The sequence below is a fragment of the Vigna angularis genome, chromosome 1 (assembly GCF_016808095.1).
Source record: "Vigna angularis cultivar LongXiaoDou No.4 chromosome 1, ASM1680809v1, whole genome shotgun sequence".
Classification (NCBI taxonomy): domain Eukaryota; kingdom Viridiplantae; phylum Streptophyta; class Magnoliopsida; order Fabales; family Fabaceae; genus Vigna; species Vigna angularis.
In genome coordinates this window covers 38,583,085-38,605,993 of record NC_068970.1, presented here as the reverse complement: position 1 = coordinate 38,605,993, position 22,909 = coordinate 38,583,085, and the positions used below count along the sequence as shown (strand labels likewise).

General features: G+C 32.9%; 2 protein-coding genes across 7 annotated transcripts; one reads left to right on the top strand and one right to left on the bottom strand.

Annotated features, from left to right (window-relative positions):
• Nucleotides 1-256: 256 nt before the first annotated feature.
• LOC108323612 (uncharacterized) lies at nt 257-4,646 on the bottom strand. Of its 5 annotated transcripts, XM_017556186.2 has the most exons (11): nt 3,991-4,646; nt 3,637-3,739; nt 3,405-3,530; nt 3,186-3,299; nt 2,965-3,071; nt 2,584-2,686; nt 1,769-2,499; nt 1,574-1,664; nt 843-1,447; nt 576-674; nt 257-504 (listed from the first exon to the last, which is right to left on the bottom strand). In XM_017556186.2, the coding sequence occupies exons 1-11, from the start codon at nt 4,612-4,614 to the stop codon at nt 436-438; spliced, it is 2,772 nt and encodes a 923-aa protein (XP_017411675.1). In that variant the 5' UTR covers nt 4,615-4,646; the 3' UTR covers nt 257-435. The 5 variants fall into 5 exon arrangements, with proteins under 5 accessions (XP_017411675.1, XP_052727847.1, XP_052727848.1 ...); XM_052871887.1 differs by having other exon boundaries at nt 2,965-3,299; XM_052871888.1 differs by having other exon boundaries at nt 1,574-1,658; nt 2,965-3,299.
• Nucleotides 4,647-16,630: 11,984 nt separating this feature from the next.
• Nucleotides 16,631-22,456, top strand: LOC108327251 (uncharacterized). Of its 2 annotated transcripts, none has more exons than XM_052867418.1 (5): nt 16,631-16,860; nt 17,108-17,308; nt 17,459-17,710; nt 18,636-20,750; nt 21,542-22,456. In XM_052867418.1, the coding sequence occupies exons 1-5, from the start codon at nt 16,824-16,826 to the stop codon at nt 22,222-22,224; spliced, it is 3,288 nt and encodes a 1,095-aa protein (XP_052723378.1). In that variant the 5' UTR covers nt 16,631-16,823; the 3' UTR covers nt 22,225-22,456. The 2 variants fall into 2 exon arrangements, with proteins under 2 accessions (XP_052723378.1, XP_017416465.2); XM_017560976.2 differs by having other exon boundaries at nt 18,630-20,750.
• Nucleotides 22,457-22,909: the final 453 nt, after the last annotated feature.

The following is a 22,909-nucleotide window of genomic DNA, read 5'->3' as shown; positions in this document are numbered from 1 at the left end:
GGATTATGACAATTGTTATTTTAACATTTTATTATTATTTAATTATTTAATCTTTTATTTATTTTATTTATTTATTTTTTATTTTTTTTAATTATTATTATTTTGTTTGACTAACTTTTTGTATACATTTTATAATATCTAATTTGTTATTAATTAATTCCATCTTTATTGAAAGACAACTTTAAATTATTTTACCCATTCTAATTTTTTTAATGCGCCGACTTGAAACTTTATTAAAACTAATAAAAACCACAAGAAAGTAGAAGTTTTACAATCATTAAATTGATGACTTTTTAAGTTCAATAAATAAAAATATATTACGTTAATAAATTCGTATTTACAGTAAGAAATTACGAAAATAAATCAGTAATGCTCTTCTCGTCGAGCTTTACTATGGCACTCTTCCAGTTTCAAAACATCAATATGGTTGGACAATTACCGCCCCGGTGGAATGATTTTTTCTTCAACATTAAGAGCAAACGTCACCCTTGGTTCCTTCAAGCTCTGCAACCAAGTTAAAAAAAACATTACTTTTCAAATGGAGGAACCAAATTTGGGCGCAAACATGCACTTACTGTTATTCTGCTATGGGTTTTAAGATCATCGTGCATCTGATTAAGACGGTCCTTCGCAGTTTTTTCCGCTGCAAATGCTTTCCTGCAAGCTTCTCTAACCTAAAAGATACAGGGGTAAAAACGCCTTATTTTGCCAAGCATTTTTCCTGATATTTCTACACTAATTATCGTTATTTTGCATATACAGAAGGGCTAGAATTGGTAAACTACATTAAATCCAAAAAACTTAATGAAACGAACAAGAAACAAAATCTTTATGGCACTAACCTGGCTTCCATCGAAAACAGGATTGATGTTGACACTATCAGCTGATTTTTCTAACATATTTCTTAGAAGAGATAGTTCCTTCATAAGGTCATGGGCAACCACTTCGGCATCTAGCAATTGATTTTTAGAAAATTCAAATGCTCTTTCTGCATGAAGACGAAAAGAATCACAGTTCAAACATGTGCAAAGTCCTCGGCATCCCCTTGGATTTCTTTTTAAAATTCCTTTTCTGAAACCAACTGCAGGGTCTCCAAGTTGTCCTACGACTTTCAGTTGAGACAAACTCTGACCACATTTGTGTGTCTCAGGTTGTTTCCCACAAGATATCAGAAAAGAACTAGTTCCTCTAATTTCGGAGAAAATTGATGACTTGGACAAGGGAGGTGAAGTTTTTTCTTTTGTTATGACAGGCAATTCTATTTCGTGATCAGAAATTGATGGATCAGTAGAACTCTCGGTCTTGCAGAGTCCATTTGATGCAACTTGTTCATCTTGCAGTTGAGTCACTTCCCATGAATCACGAGATGACTGAAATTCAGGAATTTGAAATTTTTGGCTTGAACTATCATTTTTTAATCCTATTTGATGCTGAGTACCAGAATTACCTGCACAATGTTCCAAGTAACAGCCATTTGAATCACTCGCAAATACCGTGGTCAGGAAGAAAATTGAAAACGAAGTTATCTTACACGAGAATATAAAGCAATATTCACAAGAATTATCTTTCTTACTATTCAATAAAAATGGAAACAGTCTTTTGCAGTTTAAAGATCCAGCCTGTTTCAACAAATTAAACTGCAGACAACGTCTAAGAACCTGTTTCTTAAACACAGAAATATAAGTTAAATTAACGAGGAAAGTATAATCATAACGCTGTTCATGCAAGTTCTGAGGAAATACATTTATGAAGTATTTAAGGTCCTCACCGATGTGATCTTGGATTCAAACTCATTTTTTATTTCTCTAGCATTGTTATTACTACCTTCTGAAGGCATCGTTGAACATATAACTATGTCATTCGTCATACTTCCAACTTTGTCACCACTGTGTCCTCCCATGTCAGATTTGCCTGAGATAATCTTCTCAGATAGTGATCGGGGTAAATCATTTGAAACCCGGACGTGATTTGTGACGTTCTCATCAACAGAGACATCACTGTTGACAAAAAGTCCAATTTGATCTTTGAGTGGTGACTCATTCTTGTGTCGTCTGGATTCCTGGCGATCCTCATTTGGCGCAACATTTGCAACTATCTTAGCAGAGTGAAAATCAACGTCCGTTATTGAACATGGATTAAGTTCTGAAGCAGTCAAGCATTCATCGTCTTTAACAATTTTCTCCATAAGTTCGTTGACAGAGGGAGCAGATAGACCCTCACATACCCCTTCTTTCGAGTCCCATTGGATTGGCAATTCAGGCAAGTCTTGAGGTGTCAATAATGGTTGCTTGACATGAGATAACTCATTAGAAGTATAAACTAATACACAGTTTTCCACTCCATTGGATTCAACTGCACCATGCATGGGACTGCTGTCTGTCTTGTGTTCAACTATAGAAGCTTCTTCAGTTTGAGATGACAAAGGAAGTTGAAACCTCTTTGGATGCACGTCTTCCTTTTCATCTTGAATATGTGTCTGATGATCAAATTTGGATGTATCTGTAAAATCAATTAGCTTCTTCATTTTCCACAATTAATATCTAAATTATATTATTAAAGACGTTGAAGACACAAAGAAGTTACCAGAGTCATCTTTGGTAAGATTCATTAGAAATGGAAGCAACCTTTTATAGCTCACAGAACCTGGGGTTATAAAAAGTTTCTTGTGCAAGTTCTGTCTGGGCACCTGCATGATCATTACAAATCATATTTAAATCTCCACCAAATATATAACCAATTTTGTCAATTTTACTAAAATGCAGGCATACAAGGTTCTAGAAAACCCACTACAGCATGAATAGTTTTATCTCAATGCTTAATATAGTAAAAATTTTCGTCACCTATGGTTTCGACACCTGGTCTGTTTAGGTAACATAATTATATTTTAGCAAAGATCAGTATTCAAATGTCTAACACAGAATTGGTGGAAAAAAACAAGATTAGAAACAAAGAACAGATTCTTACCGATTTACTCTTGAGGAAATCGTTCCCCTTGTCAGCTTTAAAAGAAAATAGTTCAGCAGCATGCCCTTGGGTGCTTCTGGTGAAATCCATGGGTTTGGCATTAACCTCTGAATTACCATATATATGAGCATTAGGAGTTGTCAGAATATATTTTTCATCCAAAAAACCAAACTCCTCCGAGGTACAAGCACTGTTATGACTAGGCTCGTTGCATTCATTACCATTCGTGTGGCTAGACAATTGATTAAGGCCATCATTCGGTAAATCACTTTTAAAACCGTTAACACCATTATCTGCAGTGGAATCCACCTTCGCTTCACTCAAACATTTTCCCTCTGCAGGTTACACAAATAAACATTGAGTAGTCACTTCTTTTGAATCTAATTGCACTTCTTATTGAAGAAAGTAGTTGGAAGATGTCAATTTTGACCCATTAGTACCACGCGTGGTGCGACCGTCGGTCTTGAGTTCTTCTTTAGAAGCCTCTTGATTTTGAGACGCCAAAGGATGTTGTTTCTCCTGTTCACCGCCCTCATTTTTCTGGCCAAAACCCAATTTTGGTGTACCTACAAAAAATTCCAAGCAAATTAAAATAATTCATCAAAGATACCTTAAATATATAATCATCTAAATAAGCACATTAATAAGGGGTTAGCAGCTCAAAATAGTTACCAGAGTCTTCTCTCACGCTATCTCTAAGAAATGTACATAACCTTCTGTAATTGGCAGAACCCGGGATCTTGAACAGCTTTCCCTGGAAACGTGGTCTGAGAACCTGCAGAGGGAAAATTATAAAGCGGAATTATTTACTGGAATTGTAACCAAGTCCCACAAAAACTCGTTTAACCTAATCTCACAATTCGCCATGACTACAGTTAGAGCTACCAACTATGGCTATATGTACAACATCCATTAGAAAAGTCAGTCACTAGCTCCCTCCTAGGATAAGACGAGTTCACTGAAAAAATATTAGTAAATAAATACAATGGAAACTTAAAAAAATAAAAATAAGAGCCAGGCACTTACAACTTGGCTCACAAGAGAAGAATCATTCTTCGTGTTATCTATCCCCGTTGTAGGTGTATCTTTGAAAGTAATATCTGCTTCACATACGTTAACCTTTGAAGTTGAACCAACACATACCTCAGAATCAGGTAGAGTCGTTGGTAACGCTTTTCCATCCAAACCATCAATTTTCTCTGGACAATATCCGTCGTTATTTCCCTTGCAATCTTGCAATTTTCTGTTCTCTTCTAAGGATTCAGCGTTCCCTAGATTGAAGCTCCGAGCCTCGCTAGAAAGCCCCATATCGGGGCCTTCGGCAAGTTTCATGTCAGTACAATCGGAATCGTCGGCAGTCCACTTGAGAAACGTGCCTTCGATCAAACTGGAGTTGGAGGACTGCGGAGGCGAATAGACACGCCTGGCACGAAGGTCCTTCATCAGAAGGCGAAGAGGCTCGTCGTGCTCACGCTTGGGTTTCGTGCTATTGGTTCGATGAAAGGGAAAGAGTACTGGGTGGGGTTCCTCATCACTCGGGACAAGATCGAACCGGAGTTGACCGGAGCGGTTCCGGTGAAGCTGCGCTCTGCTTTGGGTGGGTGTCGCAGAGGCACGTTTCCGCTTCCGGGAGCTCGGGTCGATGTCCATGGCGTGATAGTAGTAGATCTGGGAAAATTTTGGCCACGGCTAGATATATGAGAGGCATATTATGGCGGGAACAAAGGTTACTTTTGGCGGGAAAAATATCCTTCTTATGAATTATAATCTTCATTTTTTTTCTTAGCCGTTTCTCCTTCTAATTCTCGACGTTAGACACACTGAACATCCTATTTACCAGGATTTTACGGTTTAGTTTTTTTCACTGCTAGAATTCGACTAAACGAACTCATTCATGATTGTTTGTGTTTTGAAGGGTAATCTAATTGCAATTTAATGTCTCAAGACTGAATTTCAGTAAAGTACTTTTTAAAAAACTTAAAGTTAAACTTAAGAAAAATAATAATAAAAATATACATAAATTTAATAATGATTTGAAAAATAATTCTTTGGTTTTTAAGTTTAATTAAAATATTTAATATTACTATTTATTTATATATAATTAAAAAAACAAAAAATGAAAACATTTAAAAATAATAAGCAATTAAAATTTTAAAAATATAAATGATGTTTTTAAAAAAGTATTAAATAATTAAGTTGGTTTTGTATTTCATAATTGTACTGCATATAATTGATTAAATAATAAAATTAATGCATAGTAATGAAAATAAAATTTAGTCTTGCATATTAGTAGATTCGTTATTATTTTTTAAAACAAACTTTTATATGTGAAAATTTTCGTGTTTATAATCTATATGGTGCAGCTAGAAAAAATTAGGTAAGCAAATATAGAAAAAATGGTTTGTAAAATGAGAAAATCTTTTTACCACTAAAATAAGTGTCTTGTTAATAATACCATAAGTTTTATCTAATTCTCTTACTTGGTTTAAGATAACTTTTTTTTTATGATTATGTGTGTTATAAATTCACACATATTTTTAATGCTACTTGTCACTAATTATATAGGCATGGTTATAATGCTCAATATGAATTGATTTTAATGTTAAGGTTTAATATTTATTTGATCCTTTGGTTTGGTGAAAGTAGTTCTACCGTTTTTTAGATATTCACAATTGTCTTATATTTTATAAAGCAGTTCAAGTTGGTTCTTTTTACTTACGACGTTAAAAACTTTAACGGTGTAAGTATCCCCTGGCCAAAAGTAATGAATTGTCCAGTTATTGATTGTGTGACACATTGAGGTAAATTAACTTGGAAATGTATATGGAAATATTAAAAGTTAAAGTGATTAAGTAAAAGAAAAGGGTTAGGGTTCGTGCAAGTTTTTCCCTAAAGTGAGCAAAATGGTTATAGCGAGATAAGAGTGGCTTCTTCCCAAGGTTGTTCTTCTTGTTCCAATATATGATGTAAAGGAATTTCGCATTCCTCACATTGGTGGTGAATGGATGGGAGGTGAGATAATCCCAATTTACAACTGTGGTGATATTGTTGTAATCAAAGTGGCCAGAAGTGCAAAGAATGCTGACAGGGAATTTTGAGGATATTGTCATTACAAGGTTTTATGAATACCTTCTCACTTTATGTGTATTGGATTTATGTGTTGATACATTCTCTGACTTTGAACCAATTTTGGTGCCTAATTTGGTGAATAACAAGGTGGATCTTCAAATCTCTTATAACTTTTTCAAGTGGTGTTCTGAAGAAAACATTGATGAAAGAAATGGTATAATTGTCAGGCAAAGGAGGAGGATACGTGATCTGGAAAATTTTGTGAAAGAATTGCATAAAAGGATAATTTTTTTAGGTGGAGCTGTGTGTGTTGTTATTGCGCTAAATATTGAGATATTGTGGTTCTGTTTAGGTTGATGTTATTAGGTGGACAATGTGGTTGTATGTGTTGTTCATTGAATGTTAAGGGGAATGTGAAGGTGAATGTTTAGGTTGATGTTTCTATGTTCATGCAATGGATGATGTATCGGTGTTTGTTAATGAATTCAAATGAAGAATATGGTTTTCGTTTAGAATGTTCATTTAAGTCCCCAATTTGGTTAAAAAATGTGACATGTGGTTCCCCTTTTGTTAAAGAATGTGCAATGTGGTCCCTAATGTATATGACTACGATACATATGAAGGATACCTGCCAGAATATAGTAACAAAAGTGTTAACATAATATTGTGACGTAATAACATAATATCAATATATTTAATGTAAGCACTTAATATGAGTACATATACATGATAACGGTTGAAAAATCGTTATTTTTATACTTAATTTTGATATTAAAAACATCCTTTATGACTTAGAAACAAGCTTGAAATCATGTTTTTGCTTAAGTTATGTGAATAAGAGAGTTGAAGGTAGTATTATTGGTTTTATGCTTGTTTTTCCTTGTTTTGACAGGAATTAAGATGAATTAGATGAAGGAGTTGAAGTAGCAAGGAGCTGGAGTCATGAAAGGCTGGAAAAGTGGCACATAGAAGAATCGCAGATAGCGCTGAGCGTCATTTGGAGGCGTTAAGCGCCAATCTGTATGTGCAACCACTGTTTCACGCCTGAGCACCACCGCTGAGCGCTAGTCTGGAAGTGCAACCACTGTTTCACGCTTGGGCGCCACCGCTAAGCGCCAATTTGGTTTTGAAAGCACTGTTTGACGCTTGGGCACCATCGCTAAGCATCATTTAAGTGTCGCAGCTATCGCTGAGCGCTAGTCTCGTGGGCTTGGACTTTTTCTGCACTCTATTTAAGGTTTTGGACGACTTAGGGTTCATATCTTTGGACAGAAAGAGGCGCAAAAACACTTTTTGCACTCGTCAGTTGATGTATATGTCTCTTATAGATGCTAGGATGCAGTCCATCCACAGAGGGTCGGTGGCCACAACAGAGATGATTATTGGGATGTATGATACACCCCAGCACATAGGTGGACCATGGATGAGTTTCATAATGTGGTGGCATGGCCAGAGGAGCAAGCTCAAGACAGTAGAGTTGGAGCAGCTGAAGCTTCAACTATGGATGATGAGGATGATGAAGATGCTTTTGAAGATGCTGAGGAAGATGAAGAGGAGGAAGATACAGATGACAACATGGGTTGATGAGGAGCTGAGATAGCATCTACTGATGGATGCTATCACCTCTATAGCAGGATTTGTTATCTTTTGTTTTGTACTGTGAACTTATTTGTTTCTGTTTTTAGAATAGGATTGTGATGTATTCAATTTGAAACTTTATTTGTTATGATGGTTTGCTTGTGCTTTATGCATGATGAGTACTGTTTGATGATGCTTGAACATTGATTGATGTTGAGATTGTGCATATATGCTGATATACAGGTGGTGGTTCACGAGCTATGTGAACAAATGCATAATGTTGTGATTGTGATTATGATGCTAAGCAGGATGTGTATGTGGAATGTTGAATGAGTCTATATGTGAGGTTTTGAACTCTAGAGTTTTTTTGGAATGAATGTTATTGCTTTGAAAGCATGAATGACTATGCCCAGGTTTCTATGATTGAATCACTTGCTTGTATGTGTCATATGATCAAGGTAACACAGTTCAAAATTTGATTTTTCAATAATCGAATTTTGATATCTATATAAATATTTGAAATATTAATTATGGTTAGATTTTAAATTCAAATCTACTGTTTGGATGAATTTTTAATATCAGTGTAAAATTTCTATTTTTTATAGTTTGTCATATAAAATTCTTTTGTTGAATGTTTTGCATAGATATATATATATATATATACATTAAAAAATTAAACCACAAACTTTATAAAGTTTAAAATTAACTTCACGTAATAAAAGAACTAACTTTTTAGTGAAAATCCTTGTTAGGCAAAATTGTTATAAATACCATATATGTTAGTAGAAGATCTAGATGTAATCCTAGTGGTTATAAAATCAGATTTATTTTCTAACCTTTTAGATTAAATTAATATTTTAAAATCAGATATATCTTTATCCAACAGAAATCGTTTTTATTGAATTATTTATCATAATTGAGCCGATTGTAATAAAAAATAATTAAATAATAGATACAATGTTTTTAAATAAATATAATGTTATAATTTATAACACTAAAATTAAAATTATTTTGTATTTAATTATTAACATATAAATTAAATAAAAATTATAATAATTATAATAATAAATAAATTACATCAATGTCTCTTAACAAGAAACTAATAAAAAAGACAAATGAATATAATATAAAATATATGAAAAGACATAAAAATATATAAATTATGTAAATGATTAAATTATATGTTTTAAAAAAATTCTAAAAGAATTATATAACTTTATAAATAATAAATATTAATTTTATTAAATTGGGAAAATTAAAAAAGTTAAAAAGTTATTAAGTCAAAATTTTAACATGTTTACACCAATTAAAAAAAATGTAATTTTGATCACAAATCTTAATCGAATGATATTGATTTAAACTAGTGACAAAATAGATTACCATTTATAGATAAATTTGTTTGTCCATCAAAATTTTACAAATTAAATTAAATTTTTTAACTTTCAAACTTTCTTTATGTTGATATCTCTGAAGAGTCAAATTTACAAACCAAAATTAAAAAACACAAATTAAGATGAAAAACTTATCAAAACAGAATTTGGAAATTAAGGAATAATTGTATAAAAGCATTATTATTAAACTAATTAATATACAAATAGTTATGAAGTAGAAAATTAATTCTATTGGTAAAAACATATAATTACACATGAATCAATTATGGTTATAACTATTACTAACAAAGATAAAATGAAAGCTGGATAAAAAATACATATGATTTTTTATTACTTGTATGATGATATTATGTTTCTGGACGTTAAATTTTGTAAAAAGGAAAGTCCATGGGCTGGCCCTAGCCTATAGGGCTTTAGGGGTTTTTAGCCTTGTGGGTTTTTCTAATGAAGGGTTTTTCTTTTGCCCTATGGGCTTTTTTGACCCCAACCCACGTGGGCTAGGGCCAAATCTTATTAAAGGGGCTCATTTGACAGCTCTAACTATGAATTAAGGGGGTTACTCCCTACACCACCACAAATTGTTCCCTACACCACCCCACTTTTTTTAAATTCCAAAACTATCCTTTATACTTTAAAATATCCTACACCTCCTCCTTTTTTCTTGAACGGATGTCAACATCCGTTGAAGAAAAAATTCTTCAACGGATGTGCCACATCCGTTTAGTTTATTTTTTTTTTAAGTTTTTAGTTTTTTTAAGTTTTTAAATTAATATATAAATTTTATTTAATTTTTTTTAAATTATTACTTAATTATTTATAAATTAATTTTATTTTATTTTATTAAAATTATTACTTAATTATTTATAAATTAATTTTATTTTATTTAATAAAATAATTATTATTAATTTAATTTATATATTATTATTTTAAATAATAATTAAAATACTTTTTAAAAATTTATTAAATCCGTGAAGTTTTTTTCTTTTTAAAGTTTTTAGTTTTTTATTTTATTATATTTTAAATTAATATATAAATATTATTTAATTTTGTTAAAATTATTATTTAATTAATTATAAATTAATTTTATTTTATTTAATAAAATAATTATTATTAATTTAATTTATGTATTATTATTTAAATAATAAAATAGTTTTTAAAAATTTATTAAAACGGACGTTGTAACATGAAGTTTTTTCTTTTTAAATTTTTAGTTTTTAATTTATTATATTTTAAATTAATATATAAATATTATTTAATTAATTTAAAATTATTACTTAATTATTTATGAATTAATTTTATTTTATTTAATAAAATAATAATTATTAATTTATTTTATATATTAATATTTAAATAAAAATCAAATAGTTTTAAAAACATTATTAAAACGGATGTGGCAATCCGTTAACGGATGTCGCCACATCCGTTGAAGATTTTTTTTTCTTTTTAAATAAAATAAATAAATTAAAATATAAAATATATGAACGGACGGATGTCAACATCCGTTGAAGGTGAAACGGATGTTGACATCCGTTTTAGAGAAGGGCAAAATTGGTATGGGGTAGTGTAGGAAGCATTCGGTGGTGGTGGAGGGAGCAATTGCCATGAATTAATCCATTCAGGACTCCAATTTAATATATGGTAATTCAGGAATATATCATTTATTTTATCTTGTTTTTAGACCTATCTACAAGCATGACAGTTTTATCTTGTGCTATATATTTTTGTTAACGACTATATGTAGTTTTTTGGTCAAACGATTGTGTATCACATTAAACTAAATTGGCAAAATTTTATGTTTGATAGCTTAGAATATATATAACAATATATTTCTTTTGTTTCATTTTCTTTTATATCAATTGGTCCAATTATTACTGTTTCAATTTGATCGATCAAAGTAACATGTTATAAGAATCTGAGAAGAAGAGGGTGAAAAAAAAGTTAATTAAGTGAGCCAATGAGTCAACCCGTTTAACCCACCAACCCGTGGTGGGTCGGATCGTGTTCAAATTATTTCGACTCGCTAATAAATTAGCCGGGTTGGGTTGGCTCACTAAGTGGCCAACCCGTGGTGAGTCGGGTCGGGCCAGGTTACCCGTTTTGAAGGTAGTTAGTTTTATATATGAAGGAAAAAAGAAATTTATGATGAGGATAATTATAAGATTATATTGTTGTAATTATATATATATATATATATATATATATATATATATATATATATATATATATATATATATTAGTATGTTGTATTAGTAATATACAAATTAAACATATTTTTAAAATAAATGTTAGTTGTGAGTTTCTTTTATTGTTAAATGGACGTTGTTGCACTCTTTTTATTGGCTATTGTTATTGGAAAATTGGTTGGTAGATTTTGTTTGGACTTTTATGCGTGGTGAATGATAATATGACTGATTTTGAATGGGTTAAAAGATAACATGTCTTCGTGTGTGAATTGTGTATATGTCAGTTGTTGTTTTGATGCAAGCGTATGAAGATAAAATAGGTATTTGTGGGGTCTTCTCGTCATATGTTATAAATCTAGACATCACTCTTTTGGCTGTGGATGTGGGAAAGAGGATCTCTTCAGTTGTGGATGTGGAAAGAGGATGGGTTTGAGTATTGGACACTATATTCAGCCATGGATGTAGGAAAAAGGTTATCATCGATTGTGGATGTAGGAAGAGGATGGATTCAAGTGTTGCACTTTCTTCGACCTTGGTTGTGGGAAAAAGGGAAGATAGTAGGACTAGGTCTGGTATTGGATGGCATGACAAGTCAAACTAGTTGGTTCTGATGAACATGTGATATGGTAGGGTATGAAGGATAAATCATTGGTTTGTGATAATGATGTGTAACCGTGTTTAAGTTATTGGTATGTTATTATTGTGTTTAATATTGTGATGAATATTTAACACTTGTGAGTTTTATTATTATGCTTATTATTAATTCTCAGTTAGCTCATTCCTATGTTTGAGGTTGTGGTTTCCACCTACGATGATCATTTTAATACGATAACAGATGATCATGCAAATGATTCGGATGTCATATAGCGTGACGAGTTGATTGAGTGGGTTCAGGAATTTATGGTTTTGGTTTAAGTAAACGAATTTATCTCGAGTTTTATTTTGTTATTAATTGGAATTATGGGTTATTGTTGGTTAATTATAAACACTTATTTAAATTGGATTTCCACAATGGTATTATGGTTTTAGAATTTAAATTTTTTATCATAATCATGGCATCCCAAATTAGGGGGTTATAGAGTCTTGATCTTAATGTAGGTGACATGTTCAAGTAGTCACTTGGGAATCATACTAAAGGATGGCAATCCTAGGCTCTAGTTGTCAAGGATGGATCTATAGTTACACCTAAGTGTACTATTAAGACATGATCATTTACAGCTCCATATTTAAGGGTAGATTTGATGCAAGAGAGGAAAAGTGTGAAGTTAAACTCCAATGTAGTTTCAACAATCTAAAAGCCACTCATCTAGTAATCCAAATTGTTTCTAACTTATTTTACAACATTTTCACCAACATAAATTTGTTTTTCAATACATCTTAAACATGACTATTGTTTTATAAAAGATCAAGATAATTAAAACACTAAATTCACATACTCAAACCTTGATCTGGAAGCAAATTGTTCTAATCAAATGGTTGCAGGAAACAATCAGAGGAGATTACTAGATGAATAAGAAATCATGAAAAAGGGAAAAAGAAAGTAAAATAAAAAATAAAATTTGAATTAAAATCATTAATTATGAATAATTGCGGGTCACTAATTAACACGAGATTCAAAATAAGATTCATTACCTACATGCTTAAAGGAATAAAATGGATAAGTGGGAGGGGGGACCCATGTGGGGTCCATATTAGAGTATGGATGGGGCTTTATAATTTTGTGTGTGTATGATGAAAAAGGGGAATATGATTAATAGTTAGTTTGACTATTTGATGTGTTTAGTTGACTTCATATGATTGTGATGTTTGTTAATACCCTTATGTGAGGACGAATTGAACATGTTACAATATAATATATATTTGAGTGAAGTTGAGAATATGTGGATTTTGTCATTTGGTTGTATGCGTATAAGGTGATGGATGTGTCTACTTGTTGTACCTAGTAAATCTTGAGTTTTGGGCTTCCGATTGTGTGATGTGGGAAAAAGACTTTCTTTGGTCGTGCGATGTGAAAAGAGAGTGGGCTTCGAGTGTTGTACCCTTTTTGGTCATGCGATGTGGGAAGAGGGGAATGATGTTTTTCTTGGACACTGGCTTGTTTGTTGAGTATAATGTCTGGTGTGCGATGCGCCGATGTTTTTACTCGTAAGTCCCTTTGGAACAGAGGAACATGTCCTTTAGCCATAAGGGTGGGATGACTCGAATGAATCTGTTTGGTAAAACAAGTGTGTGAGGATGCGTATAGGAGATATACCAAGGCCTTCATGATAATGTTGAGGTTCTTGATAACGATGATGTTGGGGACCGTGTTGATGAGGATGACAATGATGGTATGGTCATGATAATGTTGATGAGGACGTTGACGACAGTCATGGTGTTGAAGATGATGATGTTATTAAGGATAACAGTATGGATGAATGTTTTTTTTTTTGTTGTGTTTCTTTGTTATCTGCGCGTTTTAAATACTGAATTTTTATGAATACACTTTTCGCACTATAAGAATTTTAGAATATTTCAATTTTAATTATGATTCTGACCCCTTGAATTGGGGCATTACAAATTGGATTGGCCTAGAAATCATACATTTATCTAACAACTTGGTTATAATGACCTAGACTTAATACATTAGTGATTTGCTCCATGAATCTCATTTAGGAGAAGATCACACTATCTATACTCCCATGGTCTCTAATTGTAAGTTGTATAAACATGGTGTAGATCTCTTCATAGATCCTACTTTATATAAATCTATGGTTGAGGCGTTGTAGCATGCTACTCTTACGAGGCCTGAAATAAGCTTTGTTGTAAATAAAGTCTGTCAATTTTATTACACAACCTCTTGATAATCACTAGAATGTTGTTAAACACATTTTACGTTTGTTCGATGGTCTGCATTTTCAGCTAAAGTCCTTTAGTAGTGTAGTCCCTCTACACACCTTATATGATGCTGATTGGGCATATGATGTTAATGATTGACGTTTTGCATCTAGTGTTGCTATATTTCTATGTCCAAATTTAATATGATGGTGGTCACGTAAACAAATTGTTGCTCACTCCAACATTGAGGCCGAATGCAGAAGTTTAGCTCAAACTTCTGTTGACTTGTCATGGATTTCTAAGTTACTCACTGAAATTCAAGTTCCTTTCAACTCTCTTATTCTTTATTGTGACAAATCAAAGTGTAGTCTCCATTGCACACAACCCAATTTTTCACAATAAGACAAAACACATGGAAATTGATGTGGTCTTTGTTCACAATAAGATTTTGTTGAAACAATGTAAGTCTCTCATGTTCCTACACTTGATCAATGGGTAGATGCCTTGACAAAGCCTTTATCTTCATATCGATTCATTTTTCTACATTCCAAACTCAATGTGAAGATTTTTTCTTCTGAAAAATCTTTTCCTTGAGTTTGAGGAGGGTTGTTAGTACGATTGTATTAGTTAATCATGGTCAATAATCAATTCTTATGTACAAGTGTATTTTCTCTTGTATCTCTATAAATACAAACAATATACAAACTATTGTGCGCAATACAATCAAATCAAAATAAATAATATTTTTCTTCTTTGTTCTCTCACTCGAAACTCTAATATTCATCATTTGATTTACATGTTTAGAGTTCATTTCACCAAATTTACATTATTAAGCCTAAAAATTAATTAATTAATATTAAAATAAGTTTTAAATTCTTAGATGTCTTCATATTTGTTCAAAAATCTCAATTAAATCTCAGATTTTCTTTAGATTTTAATTGGTCTTAATTTAATCTCTATTTTTAAAAATGTCCTTTAGTAATGTTCAAAAACTATAACTCATTTGAAATTGTCACATTTCAAATGAGAGTCTTGTCACATGGTAAAGATCATATGATGTGACAGTGACATTACAACATGTCACTATTGACACAAGTGTAATGTAAAAAATCTCATTTTATTACTGAAACAACTTCATTCTTTTCAATTTAAAACCAAATTTAACTTTTATACAAATATTATAATGATTTTTTAATAAAATTTATATTTTTATTAATATTTTTAATAATATTAAGCTTTTTAAATTTATATTTTACATTAAACTCTAGTTAATTTTTTTTTAAATATTTATATATCAATAATTTAATACTTTCTCTGTCGCATGGTAGAACTCTCCACCTAACTCTATTTAAATTTTATACACGTTATAATGATATTTTTATTAAAATTAATATTTTTGTTAAATATTTTTAACAATATTAAGTTTATGTAAATTTATATTTTACATTAAATTTTATTTAAGTTTTCTTTTAAAATTTAAAATTTTTTTATTTCAAATATATAAATATTTGAAAGAAAATTTTAAAAAATTAATATAAAATCTAAATTTAAATAAACTTAATATTATTAAAAATATTTAATAAAAATATCAATTTTATTAAAAGTATCATTATAACTTTTATACAAAAATTATATTTGGTTTTAGTTTGAAAAGATGAAATTCTTCTACTTAAAAAAATGAGATTAAATTAAAACAAAATAACAAATATAAAAAAACTAAATTTAAATTTTTAATATGATACTTGTCCCAACAATACAATATAGTATTATCATGTGACATGACATATGCATGATAATTATTTTTTAAGAAGTTAAAAAAATAAACAAAATAAGAAAAATAAAATAAATCACGACCAGATATGTTACACATAAGTTAATATCATTATTAAAATATTAATAAAAATATTAAATTACATCACATCTTTAAAAAAAATAAGTATCAAATTTAAAAAAAAAAGGATTAATCGAAAATTTAAATCTTAAAGCAATACAAAAAAATTAAGTACAGACATGATTTAGATATAAAACTCGGTAATGATAGAAAAAAAATAAAATGATAACGTCAAATTTAGATATAAAAATAAGGATGATTTTCTTTTTAAATGGATAGGAGATTGCAAAAGTGTCCACTTCGTTGTCACACCTAACGCATATAATAGCAGCTAACCAGTGTTTCTTACATACAAACAAAAAAAATACAAAGAGTACATCGTAGGAGGGGACATACTTTTCTCATAATCTATAAAACGTAGCAACCCTATGGTTTTGGAAGCTAACGTGGACACACCGTACGTATTCACCACATCACAACATCAGAGACCTTTTACTACATCCACCAACCCCATTGGCCGTCATTTTCCACACTGTCACAGCAATGTAACCGTATCCATAGCGGGGGAAAGGTCGTCACGGGCAGAGGCACGTGCACTGCATGTGGAACTAAGTATTGTACGTTAACGACAGTTATACCCCCGAGAAGGGCACGAAAAGACTGAGTTACCCTTTTTTCTTGTACGAATGTACAAGTGTTTGAAGAGGAGAAGCGAGATGGAAACGGAAGTTTCGTGTTTGTGAACAGTGTGAGTGACATGCGTTGTCCACATGGGTGCGGGCCCTTTTGTTTTTTTATGCTGGTGTTCCAAACCACTGTACCACTCCACTTCTACTGTAATTACCCTCGTCTTTCTTTGCACCTTCTCTGTTGATCTTACTCTGAGACTTCAACCCTTTTACTGTTCTACTTCCATTCCACTAAAGTTTTGGTTTTTCTAGCCTCTCTTTTCTTCTTTGTTGGTTGGGTTTTCTTACTCTTTCACTGGTAATGGATAACCAAGATCAGAGAAGAATTGAAACTGCAGGTGCTTTTTCTTCGCATTCTCATCCCCCTTTTTTATTTTCTCATTCTCTCTATCTTTCCCTTTCTATGTTTCATTAATATATTATTTCTCTTTCTGGGTTTTGTTGGGTTGGTGTTCTGGTTTGAAAAGTCTTTGCCTTTCTTTCTGGGGTGTCTGGTTTTGGAATCTGTGTCCAGCTCTTTTTTGGAGTTTTCTCGAGGTGAAGATTTTTATGGTCTTCTTTTGTTTTGTAATTTGGATGTTGAAGGGCACGACAGTCATGCGGTCCATTTGTGTCACAAATGTGGATGGCCATTTCCAAATCCACATCCAAGTGCCAAACACAGGCGTGCTCACAAGAAGATCTGTGGAACCATTGAAGGTTACAAACTGTCCGTCTCCGAGGGACAGCACAATTTGAATGGCTCAGATGATGAACATGTTTCTGATGATGATCACAAAACACCAGGTGAGTTTCCTTCTTTTTTGTAGTATTTTAGGTTTGATAGTGAGAAACTCAGGAAATGAAGTAAATCTAACTAATCCGGACTTTTTACGGCCTTCGAATTATCATACATTCCAAAATAGATCGTTTGTTAATTTGTTATTATTTTATTAGGTTTGGTTTTGTCAGTCTCAAATTCCTTGGAGACAGGCAACAATGAGAAGGGTAGTGCAGGAAACGGAGAGAAGTTTATTAGATCGGAAGATGAGGTGTTTTCAGATGCAGTTGCAGACTTTTCGGACAGTGGATCAAATCCAGATATTAAGGAACGGTTGCAAGATAGTTTGGACGCAGGAGCTGATATGGAAATGGTAGACATTAAAGGACCCAAATTTTCAGGAATTTCTAAAGACAAAGATTTGAATGGTGCGAAGATAGGTTTTACATAACATTTCCTTATATTAACTTGACTAGGTTTTACTTTATGTACCGTGTTTTGGCATGTGGTACGGTAAAATATTCGTGCCTGATTATTTCATGATTAGGAAAAATATGTTCACATGACTTTTGCATATGAGCGTCCATACTGACATGATGCAACTAAAAGTGCACAATTCCTCCTGCATTCAATTGTTCAACGATAGCTAACCTTTTATGAGTGTCAGAATTTTGAATTAATTTGTTACTGTTATAAATTTAGGCACTAAATTTTTTAGGGAAAGGGTTGGCACTAAAAGATTACGTGTGTGTGTTGGTGGAATCTACCAGTTCTTAGTCTATCAAGATGTTATGATATTTTAAGATTGTGATTTATTCTCTACAGTTTCATAGAAATTATGAGTTTATATGATAATACTGCCGATCTATGTTGAATGTAAATGAATATTTTCTTATGAATATGAGGTAATTGCAGCAGTGAAGCTTTTACCTTGGGTATACCTTTTAAGTTAATTAATCTTGTAAAATTATATTAAAAGGGGGAACAATTGAATGTTTTGATTTTTTATGGATCTTAGACAATTTCTGAGTAAATACCCATATATCTCAATCCGGAATGTCTTCTGTACCTTTCTATTTTGCAATTTTTATATATATGTAACTATTTTTTTCAAACTTTATTACATACTTTCAATCAAGAAAATCAGTTTTTGGATTTTCAAACTTTTGAAAAGATATTGATGCACATATCCCGGTTAGCACAAGTGTATTGATGCACACACAACTACATTATTTTCCGAAATTGATATCCTCCAGTATTGAGTAGGCATTTTTTCATACAATTTCTCTCTTACTGAGTGATTTGTTTTTTCTGTGGTTCTATCATGTCTGATGGTCTGTTTTTCAGCTGCAGATATGAGTCCGTTAATTGACAAGTCAACTAATGACAGCCAAACTCAAAATCCTAATATTCTACAAAATGAAAGTTTTGGAGTGGGAAACACAGTGGGGTTGCAAGGTCAATTGTCAGGCCCTATCGTGGACCCATTATCAGGTTCCACTGCAGACCTGAGGACTGAAGAATCTGCTACTGTGGACAGTGAAGTTTTTCTTGGTTTTTCCAGTGATTCACCTCCCGGCAAAGCTGAAGCCATGCCTGACATATTGTCAGTAAAGAATATCTATGCTGTTGAGAATGTGACAGATTGCAGTTTGATGTCTGCTACAAAGAAGACTAATTTGGAAGGAAAGAATGAGATTAATTCTGCTGGAGATGTGGTTGAAATTGAGGAATCATCTGCTTACATTGTCGGTGAAACATGTGAAGCATTGTCTAATATGATAGTCAGTGATGTAGTTCGTGAGGAGCATCAAGCGGGTGATGGCGCTGTTCGTGTGGAGGAAAAGAATGGTGCTGTGAGTAATTACAACAGAGACACTGTTGAAATTGTGGAACCATCTGATAGTGTTGGTAAAATGAGTGAAGAAGTGTCTAAAATAGTAGTTAGTGATGAGGTTTCCGTGGATCATCAAGTAGGAGATGAAGCTGTTAATCTGGAGGAAAAGAATGAAGCTGAGTCCGTTTCTTTGTTGTCCCCAGATAGCCTTCCTCTAAAGTTAAACTCAACTGTAATCACAGATGATTCTCAGGTAGAGTCTGCATATGTGGTGCAGTTTGCTACTTCCAATGATGACAAGATTTTGCCCGCAAATGGAGAAGGAAATGCTAATGTTGATCTGCTTCCGACATGCAATGATAAACCTGATGATGGAGCACATTCTCAGAGTGCGTATGAAGACTTTAAAGATCACAAAGGTGTGGCATACCAAAATCCTTTCCTACACTCATCTGAGTCATTGAAATATGAGGGAGATGACATAAATGACAGAGTTACGAAGGAAAATAAATTTCATAACATAAGCCAATTGAGTGAAAAAAGTGAGGTCATCTCTCTGAATATAGATGTTATAGGTAGTAGCATGGGGATGGAGAGTCTCAACAGTGAGCCTACATCTAAAGAAATGCATGCTGAAGATTATACTGATGTTTCTACAGTGAAGCTCACAGTTGAAAGTTATCAAACACAGGATGAAATTGTTCCATCTATGAATGCTATGAAAACTAAGGAGAATGAGAGTCATATGATTCATTTTTCTGAAGTGCATGGAACTGATGATGCTGGTAAAAATTATGCACAGAAAAGCTTACCAGAAGGTAGTTTAATGGGCCCGTCTAATGAGAATCAGAGGGAGGTATCCTTTGGGTCTGCAATCAGTGAAACAGTTAGTGTAATTAACGTAATAGATAGTCCAAATCATCATGTAGCTTCGGATGGAAAGGTTATACGAGCTACTGGAGAAGATGCTATTGAAATTATATTGAAAGATCTTCAACCTGATGACATCTTGCAATCTGAAGACAAGCTATCAGAGGACTTATTTGAGCATGATGGTGCTGATAAGAGCAATGCTGCCAATGAACTTGGAGAAAATGTACAAGGTCATGTGCTTCATGCTCAATATAAGGAAAGCCCAATTGTAGCTGATACTTCATTGCCTAAATCTGCTACCAATCATTTTGAAAGTCCAATTATTTCCGAGTCTTCAGACATGGTGCTTGATAGGCCTGTGAACAAATCAAGTGGTACAAAGTGCAGAGATATAAGCCCACTACTAGGTGCCCAGAGAGACACAAAAGAAGATGAAATCAATGTTAATATCAAACTCAATGAAGAATATAACAAATCTGTTGATACATCTACCGAGTCTCATCATGCACAGGATGCTGGACTATTAGTGAAGGCTGCAGAAGACCTTGCCAGGAAGTATACATCTCCTTTAACTGCTGAACCTGATTCCGAAGATAATCCTGATGGAGAGCCTTGCAAGGAAGTGCCTGGAATCAGTGTTGTGCCTGTTCAAGATCAAACAAATAATTTGTTTAAACATGGTTCATCCAGAGTTGATGCTTCTGTTGACTCAGGTAGCCGGTGTGACAGTTTGGAAGGCAACTGGGGCTCTGTTTCAGGTATACTTTATTGTTTTTAATAAAAAGCATCTGTACTGTTTTGATCCATTCTCTAGTATGGCTATTGTAATATGCCAGGGCTAGTCAATGAAACGAGGTAATATGATGCAGTGTTAAAGAGAAGTTATGTGTTGATTCAAGAATTTTTCTTTTTTTCTTTTTTGAAAGACTGACATATAAGACATCGAAATGGAGCAATGACATCCCAACTAAGTTGTTCCCTTTTTTGGTCTTTCCTTTTCTTTCTTTGCTGTAGTTAGAGATTAAAGATCCGAGATTCAAACACAATAATTACCTTCGTCTCTGGAACTGTTTTTCCATATCTAATCTGACAGGAGTGAAAGTCCTTAATCTGCATCTAATTTCTCAGGACACAAATTGCGGTTCATACTATTAGGTGAAAAGATCGCATGTAGCAAATATTGTAGCATAGTTTATTAGAATGGAAGAGTTCTTTTACATAAACTAATAGACATGAAAGACACATACATACTGGCTATTATGCCTGTGTGCTATTGTCTAGATCTTTCATGCTTACAAAGATGCGTGCCTAGATCTTGTCTCGTGTTTTCCACCAATTATATTAATCTGTTGGTTTGGCGTCATCCATTTTCTCATCCTCATCCTTTGTAGGAATGTATTTTCCTTGTCAAAAGTCAAAAGCGGATCCATCTCTTTGGGTTAGTCCTTAGTTTGCGTTATCTGCATGAAGCACTAAAGCTAAAATACTTAATGACTATTTTTGAGTAAAACTTTGTTTTTTACCTTTTCTTTCATAATCCATTATGCAGTTCTCTCAATGCAATCTGATGCACCGGCAGTTATTGATGCTGAAACCTTGTCATCAACTGGTTTGCTGGCATTAACGGAAGCAGGAAAGCCAAACTTGAACAATTCAAAAGCTGCACCTGAGAGACAGCAGTCTGATCAATCGGAAATGTTTGAGCCACCATCTTTCATGACGTTGGTTGAACCTATGCAGGTTAGCCCAAAAGCCACTGCTTCTGAAGTCCAGAGGGGACAGAATCCACAGCAATCAGATTCCACTTCACAGGCTGGTTGGTTTCCCACTATAAATCAGGTTGTTGGTGAGTCTCAAGAGAGGAAGAGGAATGAAGAAATAATAGCCAAGGTGACAAACTGGAGCACCAGTAAGGAGCACACACCTCTGAAGAGCCTCTTGGGTGAGGCTGCCCATAGCAACAAGCCAAAATCTCCAAAATCAGTTGAAAACTCAGGGGCTGAGAAGACTAGTAAAGTTTCGGAAAAGAATGGTTCTGGATTGACCACTGTTAACTCCATTCTGGGTCCTGAATCCCCTGCAGCCCAAGTGGTAAAAGGAGAGGTTGCAAAAGAATGGAACTCTCCAGCAAGATATCCTGCGGACATCAAGAGAGAAAAAAGGAAGGTCAAGAGCAGACCATACTGGATACAACTAGTATGCTGTACATCAGTGGGTCCTCAGAGAAGGTAGAAAATAACCAGGTGCTGATAATGCTCCCACACAGTTCTCCACTCTGATATTTGCCGTATTTTTCTGTTTTTAGTTTGTCTTTAGGTGCATGTCTTGATCATGTGTCTTTTGTATATGTTGACCTTCAGTTATTATTTTTAGCCCTGCAATATTTTCGTTGTAACTGTACTCTTATTATGAGGCGAATCATTATTTTGGCCTTTGTCCGGAGACATGTATTCAGATCAGAAAATGTTGTCACTGTCTGATATCATGGTTGAGAATAACTTACAGTTGCTGCCTGTTCATTGGATTCTGGTTAAATCCTTTGGTAGTAGAGATCCCTAAGCAGATAGATGGGCTTAAATTGTGGGAAATAGTTTAGAAATCATGATTACAATTGAACCAAAAAATTCCAGACGTTGAAAATCCATTTCAAATGTGGTTATTTTATTTATTTATTATTTCAAAACTTTGGTTATAAGGTTTGATGTAACTGTATTTCAGTGATATTCTTGTAACTTGAGTGGTTAAGACTTTTTTTTTCAAATTATGAATGACAATGTTTTTTACCAAGTTCTTGTGGTGAAATATTGATAGTATATAATATTTTAAAGGGTTAAATATCATTTTAGTCTCTAAATTATCAAGTGATTTTGTTTTTAGTTCCTCTTTCAAACTTAAGTACTTTTTGGTCTTTATCCTT